Source organism: Coenobita brevimanus, chromosome 65 (assembly GCF_032717465.1).
Source record: "Coenobita brevimanus isolate Jiangsu-jjx chromosome 65, ASM3271746v2, whole genome shotgun sequence".
NCBI classification, from domain to species: domain Eukaryota; kingdom Metazoa; phylum Arthropoda; class Malacostraca; order Decapoda; family Coenobitidae; genus Coenobita; species Coenobita brevimanus.
Window position 1 is genome coordinate 21096772 of NC_137018.1, and position 26782 is coordinate 21123553.

A 26782-nucleotide genomic window follows, 5' to 3' on the forward strand; every position below is an offset into this window, starting at 1 on the left:
CTTCTCACTTTCCTCACCCAGTTATCATCCCCCATCCTCTCCACATGTCCAAACCATCTCAATCTACCTCTCCTCATCACAACACCAATACACTCCAGTCCCATCCTACCTCTCAACTCTTCCATCGTAAACCCAGCCCCTCCAGGCCTTGGACGCAAGGACGCACTGCACATCCACCTAATCATTGTCATTTCTGTACGTCTGAGCCGGCGAATATCTTCCTCCTTCACTGCCCAGGTCTCACTACCATACAGCATTACATTCCTAACTCATGCTGCATACAAAGACCCCTTAGCACGTAGGGAGAGTCCTCTCAATGTTAGGAGAGGCAAGAGCTCCCTTAACTTCTTCCAACCACTTCTCACCCTAGCCACAGAGCTAGCTCCAGCCCCACCTCCAGCACACAACATGTCTCCCAAATAACAAATCTCTTCCACACACTCAAGAGATTCACCAGCAAGCTCAATCCTTTCACATCTGACAATCTCCACCTGCTCACCCCGACACACTGTACACATAAAATCAGCATTATCTCGCAGTCTACCTCTGATACCAATACATCCCTTATGCACCCATTTATCACACACACCGCACAAGATGGAATTACTTCCCACGCCCTTGTGGCAAACTGCACATGGCCACTCTCCCTCATCTTTGACAGTACCACCACCAACCCAAGATATCATCACTTTTGTTTTATCTACATTTACCCTTAAACCCTTATGCCCCATACCATCTCTCCACTTCCTAAACCTTTCCTTCGCCTCCCTTTCGTTCTCTGCAATCAACACCAAATCATCAGCATACAACAACTTCCACGGGAGTCCGTTTCTAAAGTCACGTGACAGGGCTTCAAGCACCATGATAAACAACATGGGACTCAAGACTGACCCCTGATGCACACCAACATTCACGGAAAACTCATCACTCAAATCTCCATTCACTCTTACCTGGGTGTGAGCACCCACATACATAGCCATAACCACCCTAACCAGCCACTCCTCCAAGCCAAGTTTTCTCATTGCCCACTTCACCACCTCTCTAGGGACTCTGTCAAAGGCCTTTTCCAAATCAACAAAAACAAAATAAAGATCCCTTCTCCTACCAATATATTTTTCCTGAAGCTGTCGAACAATGAATATGGCATCAGTGGTCCCCCTACCTGGCATAAACCCAAACTGTATCTCATCAATATTCACTCTTTCTCTAATCATACCTTCTAAAATCTCTCCATTACCTTCATTATCTGATCTAAAGGCTTTATACCTCTATAATTTCCTCTTTCCAGGGCATCACCCTTCCCTTTATACTCATTTACAATTACACTCTTCAGCCAGTCATCTGGGACAACACACTCATAAATAATCCTATTTATCAGGTCAGTGACTAAACTCACCCCTATATCGCCTGAGGCCTTCAATATTTCAGCAGTCAACCCAGACAGACCTGCTGCCCTCCCCACCCTCATCCTGCCTATTGCCTCACTCACAGTAGCAGTATCAATCAAAGGCCAAGGGCCAGACACTGGATCTGCTGGCTCCAAACCCAGTCAAGCAATGGAGAAATTTATCATTAAAAAGAATGACACTGAGACCGGAGAGTCAGACTGTGAGTCAGTCAGTTCCATGGAGGTCCAAGATCTGCCCAATCTTCCTGCAGCTCCTTCCGTGCACTCTGCTGAACAAGCTGCATCATTATTTAGCTTGCCTCAGCAGCGTACATCAGAACTCATGAGGATAGACAGCAGCCTTGATGTTAGCTTTACTGAAAATTATGAGGATCCTGCCTCTTGGCCAAAAATTCATTCCACAGCTCAGCGAGATTTTCTGGTCACAAAGGGTCCACATAAGTTAGATCTGAACCATGAATTCCCCAAAGCGCAGCAGGCAGGAAATTTTCAAATTCCTACCTACAGTGCAAATTATCAAATGGGGCGGTGATGCAAAGAAAATGGCTGGTGTATTCAGTTAGAAAAAATCAGATATTTTGTTTTTGTTGTAAGCTTTTTTCCAGTGTTAATGCCGCCCTGTCCTCTGATGGGTTTCATGACTGGTCCAGTGCTAATGTGCATTTAGTTGAGCATGAAAAGTCCAGTGGTCACTTGCAGGCAAATGTTCAATGGTTTGAGGCTGAGCAAAGACTAAAGAAGGGTTGCTCTTTGGATTCAATTCATCAGCGGCGAATCAATGATGAAAAGCTATGGTGGCAAAATGTTTTTCAGCGCCTCCTTGCTATTGTTCAATTTCTCTCAGAACATAACATGGCATTCCGAGGATCTGTTGATAAACTCTTTGAACCTAAAAATGGTAATTTTCTTGGCCTAGTCCAACTGATTGCCAAGTTTGATCCTGTCATGCAAGAACACCTGCGATGATGCAAGGATGAAGAGATCCAAGACCATTACCTTGGCAAGCATATCCAGAATGAGTTGATTCAGCTGATGGATAACAAAGTCCAGAAGACCATTATTGACCATATAAAGGCCTCAAAATACTTTGTTGTTATACTTTATTGTAATTCAGACATTAGTCATAAAGAGCAGTTGTCTCTGACAATTAGATATGTATCTGATGGCTCCACTGTTCCTGTTGAAATATGTGAGCATTTTATGGACTTCATTGAAGAGAAGGAAAGTACAGGAAAGAGTCTCCTGGATGTTCTTCTTGACAAGTTAGTGACACTGGGTTTAAATTTACAAGACATCAGGAGCCAAGGCTATGATAATGGTGCTAACATGAGAGGCAATAAGTCTGACGTTCAGGCTCGTCTTTCGGAAATGAACCCAAGAGCTTTCTTTTCACCCTGTGAATGCCACAGTTACAATTTGTTACTGGGGGATATTGCCAAGACGTGTCCAGAGGGAAAGACCTTCTTTGGTATCCTTCAAAGGCTGTATGTCTTGTTTTCTTCTTCAACTCAGAGATGGGCAATTTTCACAAGACATGTTAAGAACTTGACTGTGAAACCTCTCAGTGAAACCTGATGGGAATGTCGTACTGACAGTGTCAAAGCTGTGACGTACCAAATTGTTCAGTTTTACGATGCCTAAGTGGATACTGCTGAGGAAACAAATGACCCCAAAGCTCGCAGTGAGGCTATGTCACTATGTAGTGAGCTTCAAAATTTCAAGTTCATTATTTCCAGAGTATTTTGGTATGCTATCCTCTTTCAGGTCAATCAGGTCAGTAACATGTACAAGGTGAGGCAGTTAAACTTTCTGTTGCAGTCAAAAGCATGGAGAGAGCCATTTCATGGCTGCAAAAATACAAAACAGATGGATTTGACAATGCTCTTGCAGATGCAAAGGAGATAGGCAATGATATTGACACTGAACTTTTCTTTAAAGAGAACAGAATTCGAAGAAAGAAATAAACATTTCAATATAAAGCTCAAGATGAGCCAGTTCAAAGTCCACAAGAAAGTTTCAGAATTGGATATTTCAGTCTCATCCTTGATTGAGCAATTTCATCCATGGAACAAAGATTCCAGCAGTTGAAGTCACATGATGCTTTGTTTGGTTTCTTATTTTCTTTCCACAACCATACCAAAGCAGAAATGAGAGTGCATGCAGCCAACTTGGAGAAAAGTCTCACCGTAAATGGCACCTCAGATATTGACGGTTACATGTTAGCAGAAGAAATGGATGCTCTAAAGTCTGTTATTCCAGAGGAGATCGCTTCCCAGCCCTCCAAAACCTTAAGCTTCCTTTCTAAAAGGAACAGCTATGTAGATTTCCCAAATTTTTGGATTGCCCTGAGGATATTGCTGACTATTCCTGTTACTGTGGCATCAGGTGAAAGAAGTTTTTCAAAGTTGAAGATTATTAAGACATATCTGAGGTCAACAATGACACAAGACTGACTAAATGGCCTAGCCATACTTTCAATTGAAAATGAAGTCTCATCTCAGCTAGACTACAATGAAATAATCAGAGACTTTGAAGGCATTAAGTCCCGCAAGATAATTCTCTAAGTTTCTGTTACATAACAATAGTTAAAACTGCACTGGAGCAGTGAATGATGTCAAACTGCTCAATGAATCTCTTAATCTCAAGGACGAAGGCAAAAAAGATGAATATGATCCAGAACATGCTCACTGTCTGTTTATCACTGTATTTGCTGTATATATCTATTGTATCTATCTTGCATATTATATTGTATTTTGTATCTTATAGGCATTGTATATATCTATGATATGGTGGTTTAGGAATCTTTGTTTACATTTCTAATTCATAACGAATCATTTGCATTAATATCTGAGTCCATGCATTAAGCATAACAAGAAAATTGTGTTATTTTGGGGGGCTTTGGGTTTCACATTCAAAATCAGAGGCACCCCGCCCCTACTGCTTGCATTGGGCCCTGCACCTGCTTGGGCCAGCCCTGTAGTATTACACTGTACTCATGTTTCTTTGAAGCAAATCTATATTTCTGGTAAAGCGTATGTATGTTGGGTACTAGAAAAAAAAAAATTTGATGAAAATGCATATATTACAGAAGTACTGTAATTTTAGGTTTTTGTTTGCACAACTGACAGTTTTATGATAAAGAAGTACAGTAAGAATAGGCTAACTGTCTGCATAACTGATAAATCACCATGATCCCAGAGTACGGTAATAATAAGCTACTGTCTGCACAACTCACAAAGTTTTACTAAACAGTACTACAGTATATAGTATTAACCCGTTAACTGCACATGGCAGTTTTTTGGAGGTGTCTGTGGTGCGCAGACATAGGGGCAAAAGTGAAATTTCTCAAAGGCCAAATTTTGTCTTAGGAATTGACAGAACACATGCCAAAGTATATAATAACGAAATATTAGCTCAATATTTACCTTGACAAAGCCATGGATCATCATCGAAGTGTCTGATTCCCTATTGGAATGTATGGTTATCGTTTTCTTTTTCGGTGTTGGTTTTGGTTTCGGTTTTGAAGGCTCAAACAGGCTTGCACGAGTCGGCCTTGGTCACCATGGCACTATATTTGAAATTCACCTGCGCAGCCCAGGCTGTACTGAGCAGTCGCACTCGGAACAGCCCAGGCTGTATAGAGCAGTTAACGGGTTTATCAGTGGTAGGTGGTGGCAACCACCATCCACTGACTTGCTGTAGTGCTGCCTACTTCTTCTGTCACCTTTACCATTTTTTTTCTGTCTGCCCTCCCCTTTTCCTATTTCTCCAAACTTTCCTGTTGTTTTTCATTACACTTCTTCTCTTTTCAGGTAGCTTTACACCGAGTGACATGCCTAATGGTTTCTTGTAAGTCAGGAAACTATTTACAATTCTGGGTGGTAACCATATAACCAGCCCACACATGTTCCCTACGTGTCACATGGGTTGGCGGAGGATACTGTTTGCACAGCTGACAAAGTCCTATGATAGAGAAGAAAGTTATGGTAATAACAGGCTACTGTTTCCAAAACGTCCTCAAAACAGAGTGACCAAGGAAGTTTGATAATAATTCTGATGGCAATATTATGCATGTAAACCAACAGTTTCCTCTCCACAAACCTTCAAACTGTAGAAATGTTTGGAATGTATAATCTTGTATTCATATTGAAACTTTTCAGTTCTGATCTCCAGTCAATCCACCCCCTCAAAGCAGTTTAAACAACCGCAGATGGACTAAATTGGCCTCAAAAGGTCCAAACCTCATTCTGAATATCGGTGATCTGGAATTATGCTGCATCTAGGTTTTCAACCAGGTATTTGCTTTACAACAGAGTCCTGAATTTGGGTCTAGGTGATTATAGATACATGTTCTTTATAGCCCTCATCCAAAGGAGGTAAAGTGCTTTTAATAAATGCACTGTGTGTGGAAAAGCTGGAGTGTGATGATGCTGTGTTGTTTGTTGTGCTGTGTGTATGTATACTGAGTATATTGTGTTGCTGTGTTGTGTTGTGTATTTGTAATGCTATCCACACAAATAAATTGATTTCTTTTAATGTCCAGCAGATATGGGACCTCATTCATCTAGAATTACTATACTCAAGGTTATTTTGACATACAGAAGGGCAGAGATTGAGGGACCTGCTACAATTAACATGAATACAGCAAGCCTACTGTGCATTATACTATACAGTCAACAATTATAGACATTCATTATCCTGATCTTTTCCCCACCTAAAGATAGGACAAAAGTTATTTGGGTAATTATAAATAACTACAGTACACAACTTGGCTGAAAGCTTGATAACCAGCCACAGTCACCAATATGCAGCCACAAGTACAATCACTTGGTGCTCTTTGAGTGACTGTAGCTACATAGACTAAGAGTTCAAGCTGAGACCCTATCGTTACAACTCTTATTGCACATCTCCATTTTTTTTTTTTCCACCAGCATCCAGAATTGATGGGAATTAGCTGGTTCTGGTACTTGGTTTTGTTTCCATTCCATACCAAATATCAGTGGTACCATGACCAACCCTAATACAGGAATTAAGAGGAAACATGGCATCATTTTTATTAATTTACAGTACTGTACTCATAATTTACAAAAATCTAATCATTCTTGTCTACAATGTGGGAGTTTCTATATACCACTACCTGTACCATATTTCTGTTTAAAGAGGTACAGTAAACCCTCTCTAATTCGGATTAAGTGGGGGGAACCCCATATTGAAATATCCGAAAATCTGAATTATCAGAACTCGTGCCTCCACGTCCCCAAAGCACACCCACGCTCACTAAAACATGGCTTTTTCACAAATATATTCAACAGTACAGTATATTATTACTTTATGTTAAAACAGTGCACAATAAAATAAATATTGTCAAACCTTGAACTGAAGGTTTGCAACACAGTAGTACAGTGCAGGAGAGTCGTGCAGGAAGTGGGTGCATTTAGGTATTGAATTTCCAGATGAATGAATTTGTTTAAAACTCGTGATATGCTTTTGTCAGTTGCTGATTGGCTTCCTCGACCCGACCCAACCCATGTGACCCATGTCCCATACCACCTGCCACTGGTGTGTGGATGATCGCTGTGACGATAAGCGTTTATTTAATTGTTTCCTTGCTCCTCATTTTCTCTCAGAACTCTGAGTACATGGTTCTAAACTACCTTTAGTTAGGCCTAAGCACTCTGAAAATGCTATGAACACACGAAAAGCGTTTATTCCAAAGGAAAATGTAAAACTGTTGGACAAAGTGACGTGTAGCGTAGGAGCTTAAATGCGAACAATCAGACAAATAAAATGAGTCGGATGTGTTTACGATGTGGAGAGTTTCTTTGTTAGAAAAAAAAGGTTAATGATGAAGGAGCAGTACAATTCATGTTGCAGCCTTTAGTGCAACGTGTGAAGAAGAAGAAGAAAAAAAAAAGGGCTTTGTGCCTGACCTTTGTTATGAACTGATGGTCTTTGGTTGAGAAAATTTGGCCCTTACAGTCTGTGAAGAAACTACTTTTTGACATAAATGGTTAGGTAAGATAATTATGTGAATTCAGTTCTTGTGAATTATACTGTCATACATATTATACTGCTTGGCTGACTTGTATATTATTGACAATTACAGTACTGCATTCATGTGTATTCGAGAAGTGAGAAGTAAGCAATCACTCCAGGCTGATGACTTCAGTATAGTTTTTTTTCTTTCTTTCTTTATTGATGACAAAAAATAGTTTTACACTTTTTTTTTTTTTTTTTTTTTTTTTAATGAGTGCGCCGAAAGTGATTCCTGGTGAAATATGAGTGACGCTGGGCGGGCATTATGGACGAGTTGGTTAGGTCAGAAGTTTTTACTTGATTGGTAATGAGGACTTTCAAGAGGCTTAGTGGCAATCCTTGATGGATAAAATTTTTATGGGAGGTAGTAGTGGGCAAAACAACTGTAGTTGGTAAGGTTAGGTTAGAATGCACTGATGTGTCCAGTCGACGAGATCATATCTAAACACACTGTCTTGGTTGTCTTACGGCAGACATACTTTTAATAACCTATCTTTAAATATATTTTTAACAAAAAATATGGGGCTCCTAGAACCTTACCCTCTATTTTACATGTAAATATATGTCACATTTTAGGGCAAAGTTCATTTTGCATGAGGTTCTGCATAACCTATCTCGTGTTGTATGAAGACCGTACTGTACTCGTTTCGCTTGAATCAGAAATCTATCCGAATTAAAATTATTTGTCCGGCATCCAAAAAAGATCCAATTTATCCGATATCCGAGATATAGGGATCCAAAATAGAGAGGGTTTACTGTAATTCTGTTAAGCCACAGCAAGACATTAACATGAAAAATATATATATACTGTATATATATAAAGAATGGCATGCAGTTGGCTCGACAGTGTTATCAACATATTAATCAAGCATCTAAGTGCCATGAACATGCAAAGATCATGATAAAAGCAGATCTACATGATGGGCATGCATAGTAAATGCATAAATTTTTATGATACATCCAAGTCTGAAAGACAGAGGAGGGAGTGTAAAGTCACCCTCTTCTGTCTTTCTTTCCTTCATTCTTTCCTCTTCCTTCTGCCTATGGGTGACTCTACACTGAGTGACAAGCCAAATGGTTTCCTGTACACCAGTAAACCATTTACTATGCTGGGAGGTAACCATATAACCAAATTATGGCACCTGGTGGTTTAGTGGTAATTAAGGTAGCCCCAATTGGATTAAGCCTGTGTAGGTTTATATCCAAAGGGTGGTTGGGGTTTATTGCTCATGTAATGCCGCTAAGGGATGAGTCAGGCTGGTCACTCTCATCTTAAATGTCAGGACCAACTTGCCTAGCTCCAGGTTGCTACGCTCCCCCTGGGGCGACAAAGAACTGGATGATGATGGCACATCATTCTCTGCTATGGATGTACCTGTCAGTAAATATTTGATGTTGTCTGAGAGTTAATGTAGATGATGGGAGTTGTAATGATGGTGGAAGTGATGCAGCATTGTAAATTGCATTGATAGTTATTGTAATGGGTTTAAATGGGAGAATGGTTGTAGCAATAATCAATATAGTGTTTATCCTAGTGAATGCTAGAATTTCTGCCAGCTATTAAAAAAAATGCCAAATGTTAGCCTGAAAAAAGACCTATGTATGCCCCAGCAACATGGAAAAGTTGTATCAAAATACTCTTTATAACCTTTCAGTTGAACAAAAAGGTCTTGGGTTAGATTATTACAATAGGTAGTCTCATACAGTATAATCCCTTTTGAGGTGTTGAAGCCTGAGGCTAGTCTCCTAGAGTCATGACCCTGAATAAAATACTGGAAGTACTCAAGTGTTGCGACCTGAGGTTAGCTTACTGTAGTCAACAGCCTGAATAAAATACACTAAGCCCTCATTATACGTCACACACACGCTTTACAACTGGAGCTGTCACTTTAGGGGAAATAGCCAGACGAGCTTTACAGCTTGCATTGGAACAATAAATATGTAACTTTTCTACAACTTACTGAGCAGATAATAGCGTGCATGAACATCATAAGGCAAATTACAACAAGGACTTACCATATTATACCTAACCACATAAAGTACACAGTAGTGAAAGGAACATGCAGAACAATCCCATCCCACCACCATTACCGCCACCACCACCACCACCGCTGCTGCTGCCTCAACAGATGTTAGTTGTTCCCCAAGCAGTGACCAAGCAACCAACTGGAAATCAACTGAAAATTCACTTACAACAGTCTTGATGGTGTCTGGGTGTAATGACGTTACCTGTGTGGCGGCCAGCAGGTCTCTCGATGCTGGTATCACCTTGAGCGTCACTGAGTCACCGCTCTTGGCAACCTCATTATGCAATTCAGTCAGTGTTGTCACCTGTTGGGATATGGGAGGTTATGGTGGGGTTGGCTGGGGTACACCTGACTTGATCTGACTGGACAAGGTTGAGTCATGCTGGGTTTAGGTTTGGATTCAGGTCTGGGTAAGATAAGGTAGACTGGGTTGGGTTGGGCTCAATTAGATTAGGCAAAAGTCAAGCTAGAGTGGGCCATATTGACAATGTAGGACAGGGAGATCCTAGCAGATTATTCCAAACAGCTGAAGAAACAAGACTGACAAAATAGAACCCAAGAATATGGGCAGCAGTCACCTTTACACCATTGACTTCTGTGACGGCGTCACCAGGATGTAGAAGTCCTTGCCGGTCAATGGATCCGCCAGCCATTATCCGGGCAATAAGGAGGTGACCAGAATCATCCTCCCTGACAGTGAGGCCCAGTGGCTCATCGGGTCTCCGGCGCAGCCCCACTACGCGCAGGGCATCCACTGCACAACCTGTCCATGATGTGAATTTGCATGTGATGTGCACCTACAGTAATTAAAAATAATACAAAAAATAGTAACAAAAAAACAAAATGTACAAATGGTTTGGTCTGTGAATCAAGAGATGATGAACAAATGTGAGTTTTACCTGGTTCCTCGGGCATGAAGCTGGCGTTGTAATGACAATTGGGTGTGGGGTTGTTGTTGGTGTTGTGACGCAGCTCAGCAATCCTGTCATGGGTGTCCAATAGCGCCTGCCAACACAAAGGGTTCGTCATAGTAACATCAAGTAACGCATCACAACCTCTTCAATATGATGATGCCTTTTTATTTATTTTTTTTTATTTGCCATTGCCCAAGGATTTTATGTGGTTCAGAAGAGCCCCCTTGTGGTGAACCATATAATTCATACAGTTTATAAAGGCTCCAACATACTTGCAGGCATCAGCCTTGATCACCTAATGGCATGATCTCTGGCAGTCTCTCTATTCTGTCCCTTATCCCCAAGATCATACTCTATGAGCTCATCCCAGGTCTTTTTTGGCCTGCCTCTTGCATCCCCACCCCTGATGTTCACACTGCTCATTTTCCACACCCAATTGTCATTCTATCCACTCCATATGCCCAGGCCATCTCAATCTAAACATCCTCATCACAACACCAATACACTCCAGCCCTGTCCTTCCTCTTAATTTTTCAATTGTAAAACTAGCCCCCCAGGCCTCCCATTCAAGGATGCACTGCACATTCATCTAATCATTGTTATTCTGTATGTTTGAGCCTAAAAATATCTCCCTCTTTTACTGCCCAGATCTCACTACCATACGGCGTCACAAGCCTAATACATGCCCCCTCTTTTACTGCCCAGATCTCACTACCATACAGCGTCACAAGCCTAATACATGCCGCATACAAAGATTCTTAGCGGGGAGAGACAGCCCTCTCAATATCAGGAGAGGCAACAGCTCCTTGAACTTCCTCTAACCGCTCCTTATCCTAACCACAAAGCCCCACCTCCAACACATAACATGTCCCTAATACAACAAAACTCTTCCACACAATCATGAGACTCACTGGCATGATTAATTCTTTTATGCCTGATAATCTCTACATGCTCTCCCCGACACACCACACACATGAAATTAGCATAATCTCGCAGTCTGCCTCTAATAACACTATATCTCTTATGCATCCACTTATAACAAATACTGGTACTGCGAAAGATGGAGTCACTTCCCACATCCTTGTGGCAAACCACACATGGCCCCTTTCCCGCTGCTTTGACAATACCACCGCCAGCCCTAGATATCATCACTGGTTTTATTCACATTTATTCTGAAACCCTAGTGCCCCATTCCATTACTCAATTTACTAAAGCTTTCCCCCGCCTCCTTTTTATTCTCTGCAGTCAACACCAAATCATCAGCATACAACATCTCCCCATACATGAAGTCATGTGAGAGGTTCAGGCACCATGACAAACAATAAGGGGTTTAAGGCTGACCCCTAATGCACACCAACATTCACAGAAAGCTTAACACTCAAATCTCCATTAATTCCCACCTGGGTACAGTCACTCACATACAAAGCCATAACCACTCCGATCAGGCACTTCTCGATCCCAAGCTTTCTCATTAATGACTTCATCTCCCTCGTGACTCTGTCAAAGGTTTCTCCAAATCAACAAAAACAAAGTACAGCCCCCTTTTCTTTCCTACATAATTTTCTGGAAATGAAAATGAATATAGCATCAGTGGTCCCTTTACCTGGCAAAAACCCAAGCTGCATCTCATCAATATTCACTCCTTCCTAAATCATACTTTCTAGGATTCTCTCCACTTCCCAAAAATTTTATGCCTCTATAATTTCCTTTTTCCAGGGCATCACCCTTCCCCTTGTACAGATTTACAATCATACTCTTCAGCCAGTCATCTGGGACACTCATGTATAATCATACAGTATTTACTGAATCAGTAATTGAACCCACTCCTATATCACCTCACGCCTGCGCATTTCAACAGTCAGCCCCAACACACTGACTCTCTCTCCCAACTGCATCCTGCCTATTGCCCTGCTCACTACAGCAGCATCAATCAGAGGCCAAGGGCCAAATGATCCACTGACTACAAACCTTTCCTGTTCCAGTCAAACTCCTCATTCGGCAACTGGTTATAATGTTCTCTCCAGGTGTTTTTAATATCCTCACTGTCCATCACTACCCTTCCTTCATCATTCTTCACACACTGCTCACCTAATATCCCTGTTTTCCCTCACCATCTGATTTGCCACCTTTAATACCATGTTCTTCCTACACTGTTCAGGTTATCCTGCAAAGTCTCAAAGACTCTAAGAGTTTGCACTGTATACTTCCTTTCTAACCCTATGCTTGGCAGCCAAGCATTCCTCTCTGTTACCACCCCTTTTCCACTCCCAGAAAAGCCTTTTTTCTCCTTAACTGTAGCTTCTACACCTCATCCCACCATCATGTTACCTTATGTCTTGGTGGGCCCCTTGTCCATCCAAACACTGAATCAGCAACTCTCAGGGGACTGTTCTAGAGAGCTCTGTGCTGTTCATTAACAGTCAACAGCTTCCTGTTCAGTCACAACTCTACTCATCACCCTATACAAGGCATCTTTTACGGCTTGGTTTCTCAACTTCCATATTTTCCTCCTAGGAGAGTAGATCCTCTTCTTCACCACCCTCTCCTTAAGTACCATGTCATACATTAGTAATCTGTGTTGCTATACACACTCATCACTCCTTATGACACATCCCTTACCAATGTCCTTTCAGCCCTCCTTATCATGAAGGAAGGAAGGAATAATGAGGAACTAACACCAAGCCATAATATGATGCTATGGCAGAAGGGAGTGGAGGAAATCAATTATATTAAACGTGTGATGTGAAGAGCAGTAAGAAAAGTGATAATGTTGGAAAAAGAAGCTGTAGGAAAGTCACCTAGGAAATCACTGAGCTGTGGGGGTCAATGTAGTGAGGAAGGGAAGGGGAAAGCTGAGAGATGATGTAGGAGTGTAGATGAGCAATCAAGAAAAAGATGACTGATAATTATGGGGCAGTTATGGTGTGAACAGACAGGATGAGGATCATGGCTCATTAAATGACCATGAGTGACCCAAGCAGAGATGAGCATGGATGGTCTCCAATCGATGATTGGGGTATGCCGATGTGCAACTGGGAGGAACAGAGGGTTTAACACTATGAGGTTTGTTGTGAGCCTGCAGGTTCCATGAAAATTGCCAACATTCATGGAAGAGATGGGTCAGCAGCGAGAAACAATCAAAGGCAGGAAGAGGACCTACAAGAGAATGTAGCAAAGCATGCCAACGAGTTCCCCAGTTCATTTCTGTAATCCCAATATGGCTAGGAACCTGTAGAAGCAAACTGACTTTTGCCCAACATAAAGGTGGAACAAGCACTCCCAAACTGGGGTGATTAGAGGACGAGAAGAAAGTGTGGTGTGTAAGGACGTGAGCGCACTGACAGAATCAAACAAGATAACAAAGGTGGAGGAAGAGAACCTAGGAAAAAACTTCACGAGTAAAAAGTATTGCATATAGTTCTGCATGAAAATACTTGCAATGGACGAAAGTGTACTTTGGAAGGAGGTGTCAGGGAACACAACTGCTAACCCAATACCATGGCAAAACTCTGGGTATTAGACAACTGAGAAGAAATAAACACAGATTTATGATTTTAGGTCAGTAAGAATGTTCATTATCTATTTCTATACAGAAATGCATTTACTTATGACACCACACACCACTTCCTAGGCAACTTCCCATTATTATTACAGCTCTTATATGGTGAGCAGAGTTCTAATATTTTGTACACAGATGCATATAGCTCTTTATGAATAAATATAATATTTTTTTCTAAATTTACAGACCTTAACTTTTTTGTAAAATGAAAAAAAAAAAAAAAAAAAAATGGAACTTCTCAGACCAGACCTACAGACCTATTTGTGACCTGAAAGGGTTAAGGTACCCTGGTATAGCTCCCATACACATCAAGTCCCAGCCGACATCTCCACAGCCCCTCCATGATGACAATGAGCATGGAAACGGGGGGGCTAACCAGGAAATGGTCAATTTGGCTACTATTTTCCCCAGACTTCTATAATAAACCTACTCTTTCTTTTCCTAATATTTGTGTCGCAAACAATCATGTTCATTGCATTCTTAAATTTGAATACCCTTTTCCCTTCCACGTTCCTTGTACCAATATGCACATCCCCCATGTAAAACTTCATATCCTTGAGCTGCTTCATGTACATGACCATTAAAATCCTCTTCCTAAACAACAATTTCATCATTCACCACACTACTCACCACATGAATCAGATCATCCAAGAATCCATCTTTTCTGCATCATCCAAGCCAGACTGTGGAGCATACGTCAATATATATGAAATTATGAGTTTACTGAACAATATTTTCACTTCTATAACCCTTACATTCACTCTCATTACATTCATGACACAATTCACCCAGCTTTCCTCAACCAGCACATTCACATCACCATATCCATCTACACTTTCCTGCCAAAATGGCTTATACCAACAGTCCATCCCAACAATTCTTCTGGCTAATCCTCCCCTATACTGAACTGCACACAACCAACATCCACCCGCCTCCTACTTAATGGTTCCTCTGCTGCTTCCCTTGACCTACCCTTCAAACTACCAACATTTCATAATGCCACTCTGAACCCCTTGGGTGATTTAATTTCCCAAGGCTTGCTTTTATTTCCTTTTCTTCGTTGTTGTCATAAGTCGATAAAATAAAGGATGAGGCACACTGCAGGTCCCACCCAACCACAGAGTCCCAAGTCCAGACACGGGTTCTGGGGGACACAGCCCAACAGCCGCAACTAGTGACTGTTGCAGTTGCCTCAAGGCACCCTGGCAGGACAGCTACAGGGACAACTTCCAAGCACACCGTTGCACTGCAACTGCCTCGCCATCATACACTTACTGACAGGGCAGCCTCCTGGGATGATACTCCCAGGTTCAGGCCCTTCTCTGTTCGGTATACGCTGCAGCCTGCAACCACAAAACCCTGAACCCTCTGGTACAGATCCAAGTCCCATCTCATCCTGGCCCCCAAAACTACAATGGTGGAGCTCACACCGTGCCTCCCTTCAGGTACGCCACTAGGTAGCAAAGGCAAAGTTTTCTGGTCACTCGCCCTTGCTGGCATCAACCCCTGTAACACAATGGGGTACAATGTGTGGTATGTAAAACAGCACAAGCATAGTACTGTAGTGCATGAGATATAGAAAAGTGTTTGGGAGAGTATGCTGGCTTCCTCTCTATATTAGTCTATCTATCAATTTATCTATTGCCAGACGCCTCAATCCCGTTTGGGGTGGCCACAAACAAATTGCCTCCAAGTCGCCCAGTCCCCCGCCATTTCACTGCCATGCTCCCAACTCACACCCCCCTCTCTCATATACCTCTCCACCCCATCCCTCCATCTCATCCTCGGCCTCCCCCTCCCTCTTCCCCCCTCCACCTCACTCACATACACTCTCTTCGTCAGTCTTTCACCCTCCATCCTCTCCACATGGCCAAACCACCTCAGTGTGTTCCTCATAATGCTTCCTATCAAATCCACATCCACACCAAAACACTCCTTTATATCCTCATTCGTCAGCCTGTCTCTTCATGTGACTCCTCAGGCTCCTCTTAAATAACTCATTTCCACTGCTCTCACTCTTGATTTGTGTCCTTCCAACAACGTCCAAGCTTCACTTCCATATGTTAGAGTTGGTATCACAATACTGTCATGTAGTAACTTTTTCACTTCCATGCTCACTTCCCTGTTTCTTATCACTGCTTTCAAGGAACCAGCAACCTTTCTTCCCTGCTGTACCCTTTCAAGCACTTCACCCTCCAAACCTCCATCCTTACTCATCACACTACCCAAGTACTTAAATGTACTCACATTTTCCAATTCCTCACCATCCAACCTCGCTGTACATTCACTGACTTCACCTCTCTCAAAGACCATCACTTTACTCTTCCCTACATTCATCTTTAGATTCCGTTTCTTACACACTCTCCCAAACTCATCCACCAAGCCTTGCAGCTCCCCTTCGTCTTCACTCAACAACACAGTATCATCTGCAAACAACAGTACAGGGAGTTTCCAAACACTATCCTCTCTCACCAGGGCCACTCCAACATCCACTACCTTACCTTGTACCTCTTTTATTACCCCATCCATGTACAGATTGAACAACCATGGAGACATGACACATCCCTGTTTCAACCCAACTTTCAAAGAGAAAAATTCACTTAGTTCACCATCCACACGCACTGCAGCCTTCGCACCATTGTACATACTCTTCTCAGCATTCAACAACTTCCCATCTACTCCATATATTCTTAACACTTTCCACAATCCTTGTCTATCCACCCTGTCATATGCTTTCTCCAAATCCATGAAAGCGGCATACAACTTCTTTCCCTTCTCTAGAAACTTTTCCACTAAAGATCTAAGAATGAATAGCTGATCTACAACTCTTCCCTTCCTAAAGCCTCCCTGTTCTTCTCCAACTAATTTCTCTGTTCTTTCTCTAACTCTGTCAATAAGTATCCTACCATACACTTCTCCTATTATACTACGAAGACAAATGCCCCTATGATTACCACATACTTCTTTTTCCCCTTTTCCTTTGTACAAGGGAATAATTATACCTGACTTCCAATCCTCCGGGACTCTACCTTCCTCCCAGGCCAATCTGCACATCTTCCACATCCATTCTACTACTATCTCTCCCCCATGCTTCAGCACTTCACCACACACTCCATCAATTCCTGGGGCTTTCCCCAATTTAACTTTCTTCATTGCTTCCACAACTTCTATCCTACTGATTTCTTCCTGTCTTCTCACCTCCTTCCTTCTCCCAGCCATTCCCCAGCCACTTACACTCGCATTACTTCCATCCTGTATGTTCAACAATTCCTTAAAGTGTTCTCTCCATTTGCTCACTTTTTCTCCCTTCTCCACTTGTAATCTACCATTTTTATCTTTCACTCCCCTGCTAACTTCACTTCCACCCTGTCTATATTAGTGTTACAATGAAAAGATCGGCAAAGGGAAGATAGTTAGGATATCCAGATGGTTGGTGAAACAGTGGTTCCCGCTATCCTTATCACCAGCATTCCCATCTTCCTTAGGAGTACTGTCCCAACTGGCTGGTGCTACAGCCAACTCTGACCTCTCCAGTTTGATATCTCCCCAATGCCAAATAAAATCATCAGGAAATGGCAAGAGTAAAAGGCACCATCAAAAAAGAAAGATAAAGAAAGATAAATTATCACAGATTGCAATAAGAAATCTCCAAAACATACATTTTTAAGGTACGTGTATTCAGTACTAAACAATACTTTAATCTTAAAACACTAAAAAAAATCTCATCCCACAACCTGTTGCTTTCATCATATAGCTTAAGAGAAAAATAAACCATCTGTTAATACATTACAAAAAGGGCAACAGAAAGCAAGGGTAATTTGCAGGGATCAGGACACAGCATAACAAAGCTCCTAACTAGCATCTTCAAAAGACCAAACTTTACACAAATTAGTAGCAGTGTAGCTTATCAGTTACAATTGTCAAACAACTCTTAAAGCAAAACAAATTCCTATATCATTAGATTTACAGTAGGAAAATTTTTACTCTGTAGCCAAACATAATGACACTACATGTTCAGGTTCTTCAATAACCTCTACCCAAAAATTGCAGTGCAGTACACAACTTGACTCATGATGCCATTTACTATAGTAGGACTCGCGCACGTTTGCGGCTGTGGTGTGGCCCGCACCTGTGTACAGTGTTGCCACGTTTTCTATACCGTTATCTCTCTCTCTCTCTCTCTCTCTCCTGGCGGGAAATGTGAGCCACCCTGAGTACTTTTGATTCTTTTATAAGTTATTTATAATTGTGCTTTCATCTGTTAATTTGGTTTTGTTATATTTAGTAGTAGATGGAGTGTCAAAGTTACTGTCTGCTGAGAGGTTTGTTACGTTACTGATTCATACACCCCGACGTAGTGGGGTGTGGGTGTAGGTGTGGGTGGGAGTGTGGATGTGGGTTTGTTGGGGTGGTGGTCCAGGGGGGAGGGGAAGTGTGAAGGGGGATTTGACCTGAGACACCCAGGAGGGATTAAGAAGGGAGGGAAGGGGAAGGGGGGGCTGGAATCACCTACCACATGGCGGGAAATGTGAGCCACCCTGAGTACTTTTGATTCTTTTATAAGTTATTTATAATTGTGCTTTCATTTGTGAATTTGGTTTTGTTATATTTAGTGATGCCGACAATGCATTCAATGCATGCCCCTCTCCTGCCTCTCTCTCTCTCTCTCTCTGTAGGGAAGCTATCTGTCAGTGCTGCCACTCACAAGAATTATATGAATTATTTCTTTTACTTTGGATATTGGCATATTTCTTCTTTTTTCAGGCTCATTATCTTATATCCATAACTGTGATATTATTACCCACCCTAAAACTACGCTAAAAACCATTAAAAGTGACTACAATATCTTTTAGCAACACTGTACAATATGTATGCCATGTTTCTGTGTTACTGTATAAATATTTTATGCATAATAAGATTACTGTTCATTCAACCATCAAAATACACAAGTGTAAGTTTTATTCATCTGAATTTATCGAATTTGTGATGCCTTGTACATAAATAGCTTCCGTTTCACATCGCAAGTTGGGGAAACGTGGCACCATTGTCCACAGGTGCGGGTCACACCTAAGCCGCAAGCGGGCGGGAATCAGACTATAACTATGGTACACACACACATACACACACACACACACACACACACACACACACACACACACACACACACACACACTCTTCAACTATAATCTACAGCACTGTGCACCACAGATCATTATACTGCAGCTATATGATGGTAATAATGAATTAGAGGAATGCACGTTTCACACAACTCAAGAGTATAACATACATATAGTAGTACCAGAGGAGAAGTAAGACCCAAGAAAATCTTATGGGCAGAACTAAAAAAAAAGATGAGAAATACAATGAACATTTACCACTTCTGTGAGAGAATGGATTATAAATTTTACCCTGGACAGTACCAAAAAGCATTAACTTAAATCAGACCTCTCTGACTCAGGTGGCTGAAAACATTCTGCATTAACTCCTCAAGTCACAGAACATCTCCTTTCATTCAGTTCTGGAAATAACAGACTAAATGAAGGGGTTAAACTGAAAAGGCAGCACATTAAGGAGGGAGATACAAAGTTGCATGAATCCAAAAAGAGTATGATGAAAGGAGATAGGTGGATATTTTCATATGGGTTGGAAGGAAAATATTACTGGTAGCTATAATAGGGAAAGGAGAGAGATGAGAGTAAAATACCATTATATCGTAAATATAACCTCATTTCCTACTACTGTACCCCAATAGGGCGGTTAGAGTGAAGAAACAGAAAAGCATGAAAGTAGGAGACAATAAACATGAAAAATCAAAAGAGCAACGACCAAAATAAAAGGACTGTATAAAATATCAAGGAAAGTTGGAACAGAAAGAACACTACAGTACCTTGACATCCCAGAACTCTAGTTACTATGAAAGGGAGGATTCAGACCCTCTGGTAGATTATCTTCTTGTCCTAAATAGGGGTGACTAACAGTGGACCAAACACTCAAGGCTCTCTCCCCACCTCCCTTGCATCTCAGAGGAAAGTGAGTGAGGACATTATTGTTGTTGCAGATGTTGTACTTGTCACAATGTTGTGGCTGTAGCAGATGTTGTGGTTGTTGTAGCTGTTGCCGATGTACACAGTTGTAGCTGTAGTTGTTGCTGTTATTATTACTTTCTATATAGATCAAGCATTGCTGTTTACAACACTTTTAGTGGACTGTCCCAGAAATTTTTATGCAGAATTATCTTTCTGAAATTACTTTGCTGTTAAAATAGTGTGCATGCAACATATTTTATGAAATGTGAGATCTGGCTGGGTTGTAAGTTGTATTACATACTGAGCTTGTTACTGGAGCTTTAAAAGGTGACAAGTTCTATGGGTAATTTGTTAACTACAGATTTATTCACCAAGTGCAGCTATTTGTTATGTGATTTACTAAACAAGGAGTGTTCCATTCCATTCACTAAATTGGTATCAGTGGAGTTGTGTAAGGTTCAGCATTGCCAGACACAATATATGACACCAGATACTGTCAAGGTTATTCCCTAGTAAACATACCTACTGTAAACACACCCTTGCACAGACTGTACTTAGCATCTTAAAGGATAAAAAGAAATGCACAAAAAACTGTCATATAATACAATCCCTTGCCTATAAAGACAAAGTTACCGATAGAAAAATGTGACACTAATCTACTATCTCAACAATGTGATTCACCAGCATTTATGAAGAGCAAGAGTAGCTTTGAAGTTGCCATGCAAAATTAATTGTTGGATACAAAAATATAGTTCTGACAAAAGAATAATCTTTCTGGATAGTATTAAGCTTGGTTAAGCTTACATGAGTCCCCCAGTTGTATCAGCTACAAGACAACACAAATCTAACAAATGACCACATGATGACTCAATATCTGGGTTTTATTTGTCCTTGAAATGCTGTGTTTATTTGGAAACTGCAGCTGAGTGTGTGTGTGTGTGTGTGTGTGTGTGTGTGTGTGTGTGTGTGTGTGTGTGTGTGTGTGTGTGTGTGTGTGTGTGTGTGTGTGTGTCTGTCTGTCTGTCTGTCTGTCTGTATTTACCTATTTGTATTGACTTATTTGTAGTGTGTGTGTGTGTGTGTGTGTGTGTGTGTGTGTGTGTGTGTGTGTGTGTGTGTGTGTGTGTGAGCAGGGAAAGAGGAAAGGAATTTTTTAAAAGTATGGCTGTATTGTACTCTATACTTATTGTTTATACATTTCATGTAGATTTATGAAGGGCTACATTCTTCTTTAATGTAGAGGTCATCAGCCTGATGTCTGTGCTGAAGTACAGTATGTTTTTACTCTGTACATTATTATCAGCAGTTACTTGAGGCCATCCAGAAATGTATGAGGCACAAGTTTAAACTTCGTGAGTTCATGCATCTTTAGCAGTGTTTAGTAGTGTACTCTAGCCCAACGGGGAAATCTGTTTATCTTGGGCACGGTAGTTGAGAGAGAGAGAAAAAAATCAATCAATCTCATTCTCCATGCTCATGACCCACCACCTTCCATCTCCACCAATCTCTAAATATTTCACACTAGGAAAAATAACGAACTGGCAAATTTTTCCCAAATAAAATAATCATGTAGCCATATAGTGGAGGGATATTTTTTCTGCATCGAACATTCTGTTGTTACTATACATTTTTCAAAATTTAACACACAAAGAATAAGCAGTGTCTGCTAACACCAAAAATAAAGTGAGAATTAGGTTATAATCTGATAAAACTATTCATGAAATTTCATCTTAAACAAACACATTTCAGCAGTTGCTTCTAACAAAACTTTGAGGTGAGACTGGTTGTATGGCTTAAGCTGCATGATCTCATCTCCTACATCCAGGGCCACTAACAAAATGATCCTCAAGAATTCTGTTAACCAGAGGAAGAAAAGACAGAGTTCATCTTCAGTCCCTATGACTGTGGATATGAATAATGTAATGAAACAGATAGAAACATGCTTGAAGACTTATCTCCCTTGAATCCAATGACAGCTTTTTCATTTTATTCTTGCAATCTTCTGACTAATTCGGCTAAGGGAGAAACATTAGGCAGAAAGGGTTTAAGGAGACTTTCTCACCCTGTCACTACAAACAGGCTCTCCAAACCTTTACAAAAATTTCTGGAGGTTGCAAGAATAAATTATGTAACATGTCACTGGATTGAAAGGGTTTAAGGCATGCATAATACTTGTGACTCTCCATTGAACCATTCATCAGGGTTGCAGGTGTCTATGTGACTGATTCAGTGACACATGAACAAGCTAATGTTTCTGACTGCACGGAGCAGATCATCACTCTCTCTGAAGATTAGGTAATCTGAAGTTCTTTCCTGTGTTTCACTACCACTCTTTTTAACATCTTTGGGTATACTTATGTGTATAGCCATTTAGTTCTGAAACAGCAGAAACTTATCTCTGTGATTTGCCTGAATAAAAGGCTGCACTCTTCTAACCCATAAAATCTCAATTACATACCAGAACATTTTAAGACCAGACAAGCAACCCCAGTGGTACGGTAAGATGCAGGTCATGCAATAGTCATGACAATACTTTTCTAGGGGTGATGCACACTGACATAGCTACTTGGAGAGAGGGAATAAAATAGCCTTTGTCATGCTTCAGCACCTACTGTAGTTAGCATTAAGTCATTAAAGGACTGTGGAGTGGGTGAGAGGCTCAACATACTGTTTGAGCAAGATGCACTAGTGTGGGTACCATGCTCAGTAAGATGGCCTGATTTTGAAAAAATGCTTGGCGAATCTGTTTTAGCAAGGTGGGCTGAGTGGCATGCTGAACAAGACGGTGCACCGCGGGCTTACATAATTACGCCAGACAGAGACCAGGCCTGTAGCCATACCAGCAGGTGGGGACGCTGCAGCACCTGGCTCAGCTCCTCCCACGCCTGCTGTGTTGTCCCCTGGGATGCCTGGCTCCCCCTCTGTGATGTGGTGTGGTTAAGGCAAAGCTGCTGCACTTCGGAGGCCAAGATGCTGCACTCGCTGCTCACTGGATCCAACTCTCGAACCTCTCCACCTCGACCCTTGTCATGTACCTACCAAAAGTACATATATAGTCAGGCCTACTTATGATCCACACAATTTAACACAGGCACTATTGGCAGCATATCTCCTGTTGCTCTACTGCTTCTCTTTCTGATGGTTTTCAAAACCAGTATCATGAATCTGCAACACCTGGCAATGATTATCATTTGGGCACAAATCAGTGTCAGCTGCTTCAGATTCATCAGACTGAGTTTTTAAAGTCTATGGAGACAGAAGCAGGAGAGATGAATGGATGAATTTTTGCTCCCAATAGAAAAATGCATAGCTACAGTCATATATGGTAGTTTGCTGGTTCAATACAAACAACCTAACCTAATTTACCATTATGAAACAGGAACACAGTTGAGAAGTACTACACACATTGTCACAATTTATTACATCATCACTGTCCTCCATTACTACTAGTTGCCTGTTGAACAGATGTTGTTACAATTTAACAGCTGCATAAACACATGAAGCTGCTTTTGCATTTGGGAGGATGTACTGTACTGATAAGCCATGGACCATCACTCAAATACACAGCCATTGTTCCATCAATCTAGAGTGAGGAGATGAGAGTGCAAAGAAAAGATACAAGAAAGCTGAAAGAAAAAAAAAGGGAGTAGACTGTAGCACCAGTCGAGCAGGGCAGTTCTCCTGAGGTGGATGGAAAGCTGATGACGAGGAGAGCTGGAGCTCCCATTTCATCAGCCCTCAGGACTAGTTCCTGACCAACCCCCTTTGCTGAACTTTTTCAGCGTCTCAGTTACACAGAAAGTAGGCCAGCATGCTCTCCAATACAAATTTCTCTAACTATCTACACCAAACTACATGCACAGTACAAACTACACTTCCTTCTCCAAAATTCAAAAAAATCATGGCGTCTCAACACTCAGCCTCGGAGTCCCCGGAGGGAGGGGGGACCATAAATGCCCCCACCTTCCGCCCCTCTCCCGGTGATGACTTGAGCTGCCTGGAACCACTGTCTGATTCACTTCTTCTTCATTTCTCCAACATTCGCAGCCTTTCCTCTAACTTTCGCTCTGTTGAGCACCACCTCTCCTCCTCTAAACCTCACCTTCTCTTTCTAACTGAGACTCAGCTGTCTGAGACAACTGACAACAAACCCTTTTCTGTATCCTTCTACTTTCTCTATACTCATTTCAAAGCCAAAGGTGGTTGTTGTGTATATATAAGCAACGACTTATCTTGCTTTCGTGTTCCTGAACTTGATTCTTCTGAATTCTCTACACTCTGGCTTCAGCTTTCCTGTCATTCTCTGACTAAATATATCTGTGCTGTTTACTTATCCCCTAATTCTACTGACTATCAAAAATTCTTCGACTATCTTACTTCTACGATGGAACACATTCTATCCATTTCTCATTTCTCTGAAATCTACATTTTAGGAGATTTCAATGTTCACCACCACCTTTGGCTCTCCTCTCCTGTCACTGATCCACCTGGTGAACATGCCTACATCTTTTCTATCCTTAATGACCTAGAGCAGCTTGTACAGCACCCTACCCGTATCCCAGACCGCCTTGGAGAGAGCTCCAACATACTTGACCTCTTCCTTACAACTAATCCTTCTGCTTACACTGTTAATCTTTTCTCTCCGTTGGGCTCCTCTGATCACAACCTTATCAACTTAACCTGTCCAATCACTCTGGTACGGCCTGTGGACCCTCCAGGGAAACGTCGTCTGAGGCATTTTGGAGCCGCGGATTGGAAGGCCCTCAGGCAGTACTTCTTTGACTCTTCCCTGGAATGATTATTGCTTCCATGGCCGGGAGCCATCTGAGTGTGCCTTGCGCATTACAGAGGTCATTCTCTCGGGCATGGAAGCATACATTCCTTTCTCGTATCCTTTGTCTAACGCAAGAAAGCCTTGGTTTAATCACGCTTGTTCTAATGCTGTCCGCAACAAGGAGAGGGCCTACAAAAGGTACCGGAGCCAACCCACCCCTGAATCACATCATCTTTACGTTTCTGCCCGGAATTGTGCTAAGTCTGTTCTTTGCTCTGCTAAAAATAATTTCATCAGTACTAAATGCTCTCAACCCTCCAACTCGAATTCTTCCCGCTCCTTCTGGCACCTTGCCAAAAACCTTTCTAACAACTTTGCCTCATCATCCTTCCCTTCTCTTTTCTACTCTGATGAATCCAGTGCTGTTCCTCCATCACTTCCCCCCTCTGACTTCCTCATGGCTGACATTAAAATTTCTTCAGCTGATGTATTTTCTGCCATCACTGGCCTCAATACTAACAAGGCAAATGGGCCTGATGGAGTCCCTCCTGTTGTTCCCAAGAACTGTGCTTCTGTGCTTACACTCTGCCTAGGCAAACTCTTTAGCCTTTGTCTGTCAACTTGTACCTTTCTATCTTGCTGGAAGTTTGCTCTCATTCAGCCAGTCACAAAGAAGGGTGACCAATCCCAACCCTCCAACTATTGTCCAACTGCTTTAACGTCCTGTATTTCAAAAGTTTTTGAGTCAATTCTCAACAGAAAAATTTTAAGGCATCTTTCCTATAATAACCTTCTTTCTGATCGTCAGTACGGGTTCCGTCAGAGACGCTCCACTGGCGATCTTCTCACATACTTTTCAGACTCCTGGTCATCCTCCTTTCGGGACTTTGGCAAAAGCTTTGCCACTGCACTTGACATCTCAAAGGCTTTCGATCTAGTCTGGCATAAATCTTTAATTTCCAAACTGCAATCTTATGGTTTCTATCCTTCTATCTGTGCCTTCATCGCCATCTTCCTTCCTGGTCGTTCTATAGCCGCTGTTGTAGATGGCCATCGTTCTTCTCCTAGATCTATCAACAGTGGTGTTCCTTAGGGCTCTGTCCTATCACCAACTCTCTTTCTTTTATTCATCAATGACCTTCTAAGCTGTACATCTAACCCTATCCACTCATACGCTGATGACTCCATCCTTTACCTTTCCATTCGGTTCCCGCAACGCCCATCTCAGCAGTTACTTCAAGAAACAAGGGATGAAGCTATGGCACACCTAATGACTGACTTGGCTCGTATCTCTGACTGGGGTAAAAATAATCTGGTTGTTTTTAATGCATCTAAGACTCAGTTCTTACACCTATCAACCCAACAAAATCTTCCACAGGTATACCCATTAATGTTTAATAATATTCAGCTTAATCCTGCATTATCCTTGAACATGCTTGGGGTTTCATTTACTCGGGACTAATCTTGGAAAGATCATATTACATCTCTTGTAAAATCTGCTTTCAAGAGATTAGATGTGCTAAGCCGACTCCGTTCTTTCTTTACCCCTGCACAATTGTTGACTCTATACAGGGGTTTTATCTGCCCCTGAGTGGAGTACAACTCTCATGTGTGGGGAGGCTCCCCACATACAGCTCTTCTCAATAGGGTGGAGTCAAAGGCTTTTCATCTCATTACTTCTCCTCCTCTTACTGACTCCCTTCAACCTCTGTCTCTTCACCGCACTGTTGCATCTTTATCTCTTTTCTATCGCTACTTTAATGGTCACTGCTCCTCTGAACTGTCTGGATGCATTCCTCCACCTCTACGACGTGCGCATAGCACCCGTCTAGCAGCAAACTCTCATCCCTTTTCTGTCCAACTCTCTAATGCAAGAGTTAACCATTATTCCCAGTCCTTCATTTATGCAACAGGTCAACTCTGGAACTGTCTCCCTCTGTCTGTATTTCCTGCTGCCTATGATCTCCAGTCTTTCAAACGAAGTGTGTCCAGGCATCTCGAAATGATCGGATCTTGAATTTGGCTCTATTGTATTTTG

General features: G+C 41.7%; 1 protein-coding gene across 2 annotated transcripts in view; it reads right to left on the reverse strand.

Annotated features, from left to right (window-relative positions):
• vari (MAGUK p55 subfamily member vari) overlaps positions 1 to 26782 on the reverse strand; it is a 269199-nt gene that overhangs the window by 171012 nt on the left and 71405 nt on the right. The window contains exons 2-5 of one of the 2 annotated variants that reach the window (XM_080276416.1): positions 22811 to 23005; positions 10371 to 10476; positions 10050 to 10234; positions 9674 to 9775 (exon numbers count right to left, since the gene is read on the reverse strand). In XM_080276416.1, the coding sequence (XP_080132542.1) occupies positions 9674 to 9775; positions 10050 to 10234; positions 10371 to 10476; positions 22811 to 23005 (588 nt within the window). Of the gene's footprint in view, positions 1 to 9637; positions 9776 to 10049; positions 10235 to 10370; positions 10477 to 22810; positions 23006 to 26782 lie in introns of both variants that reach the window. The other variant, XM_080276415.1, reaches the window with a different exon arrangement.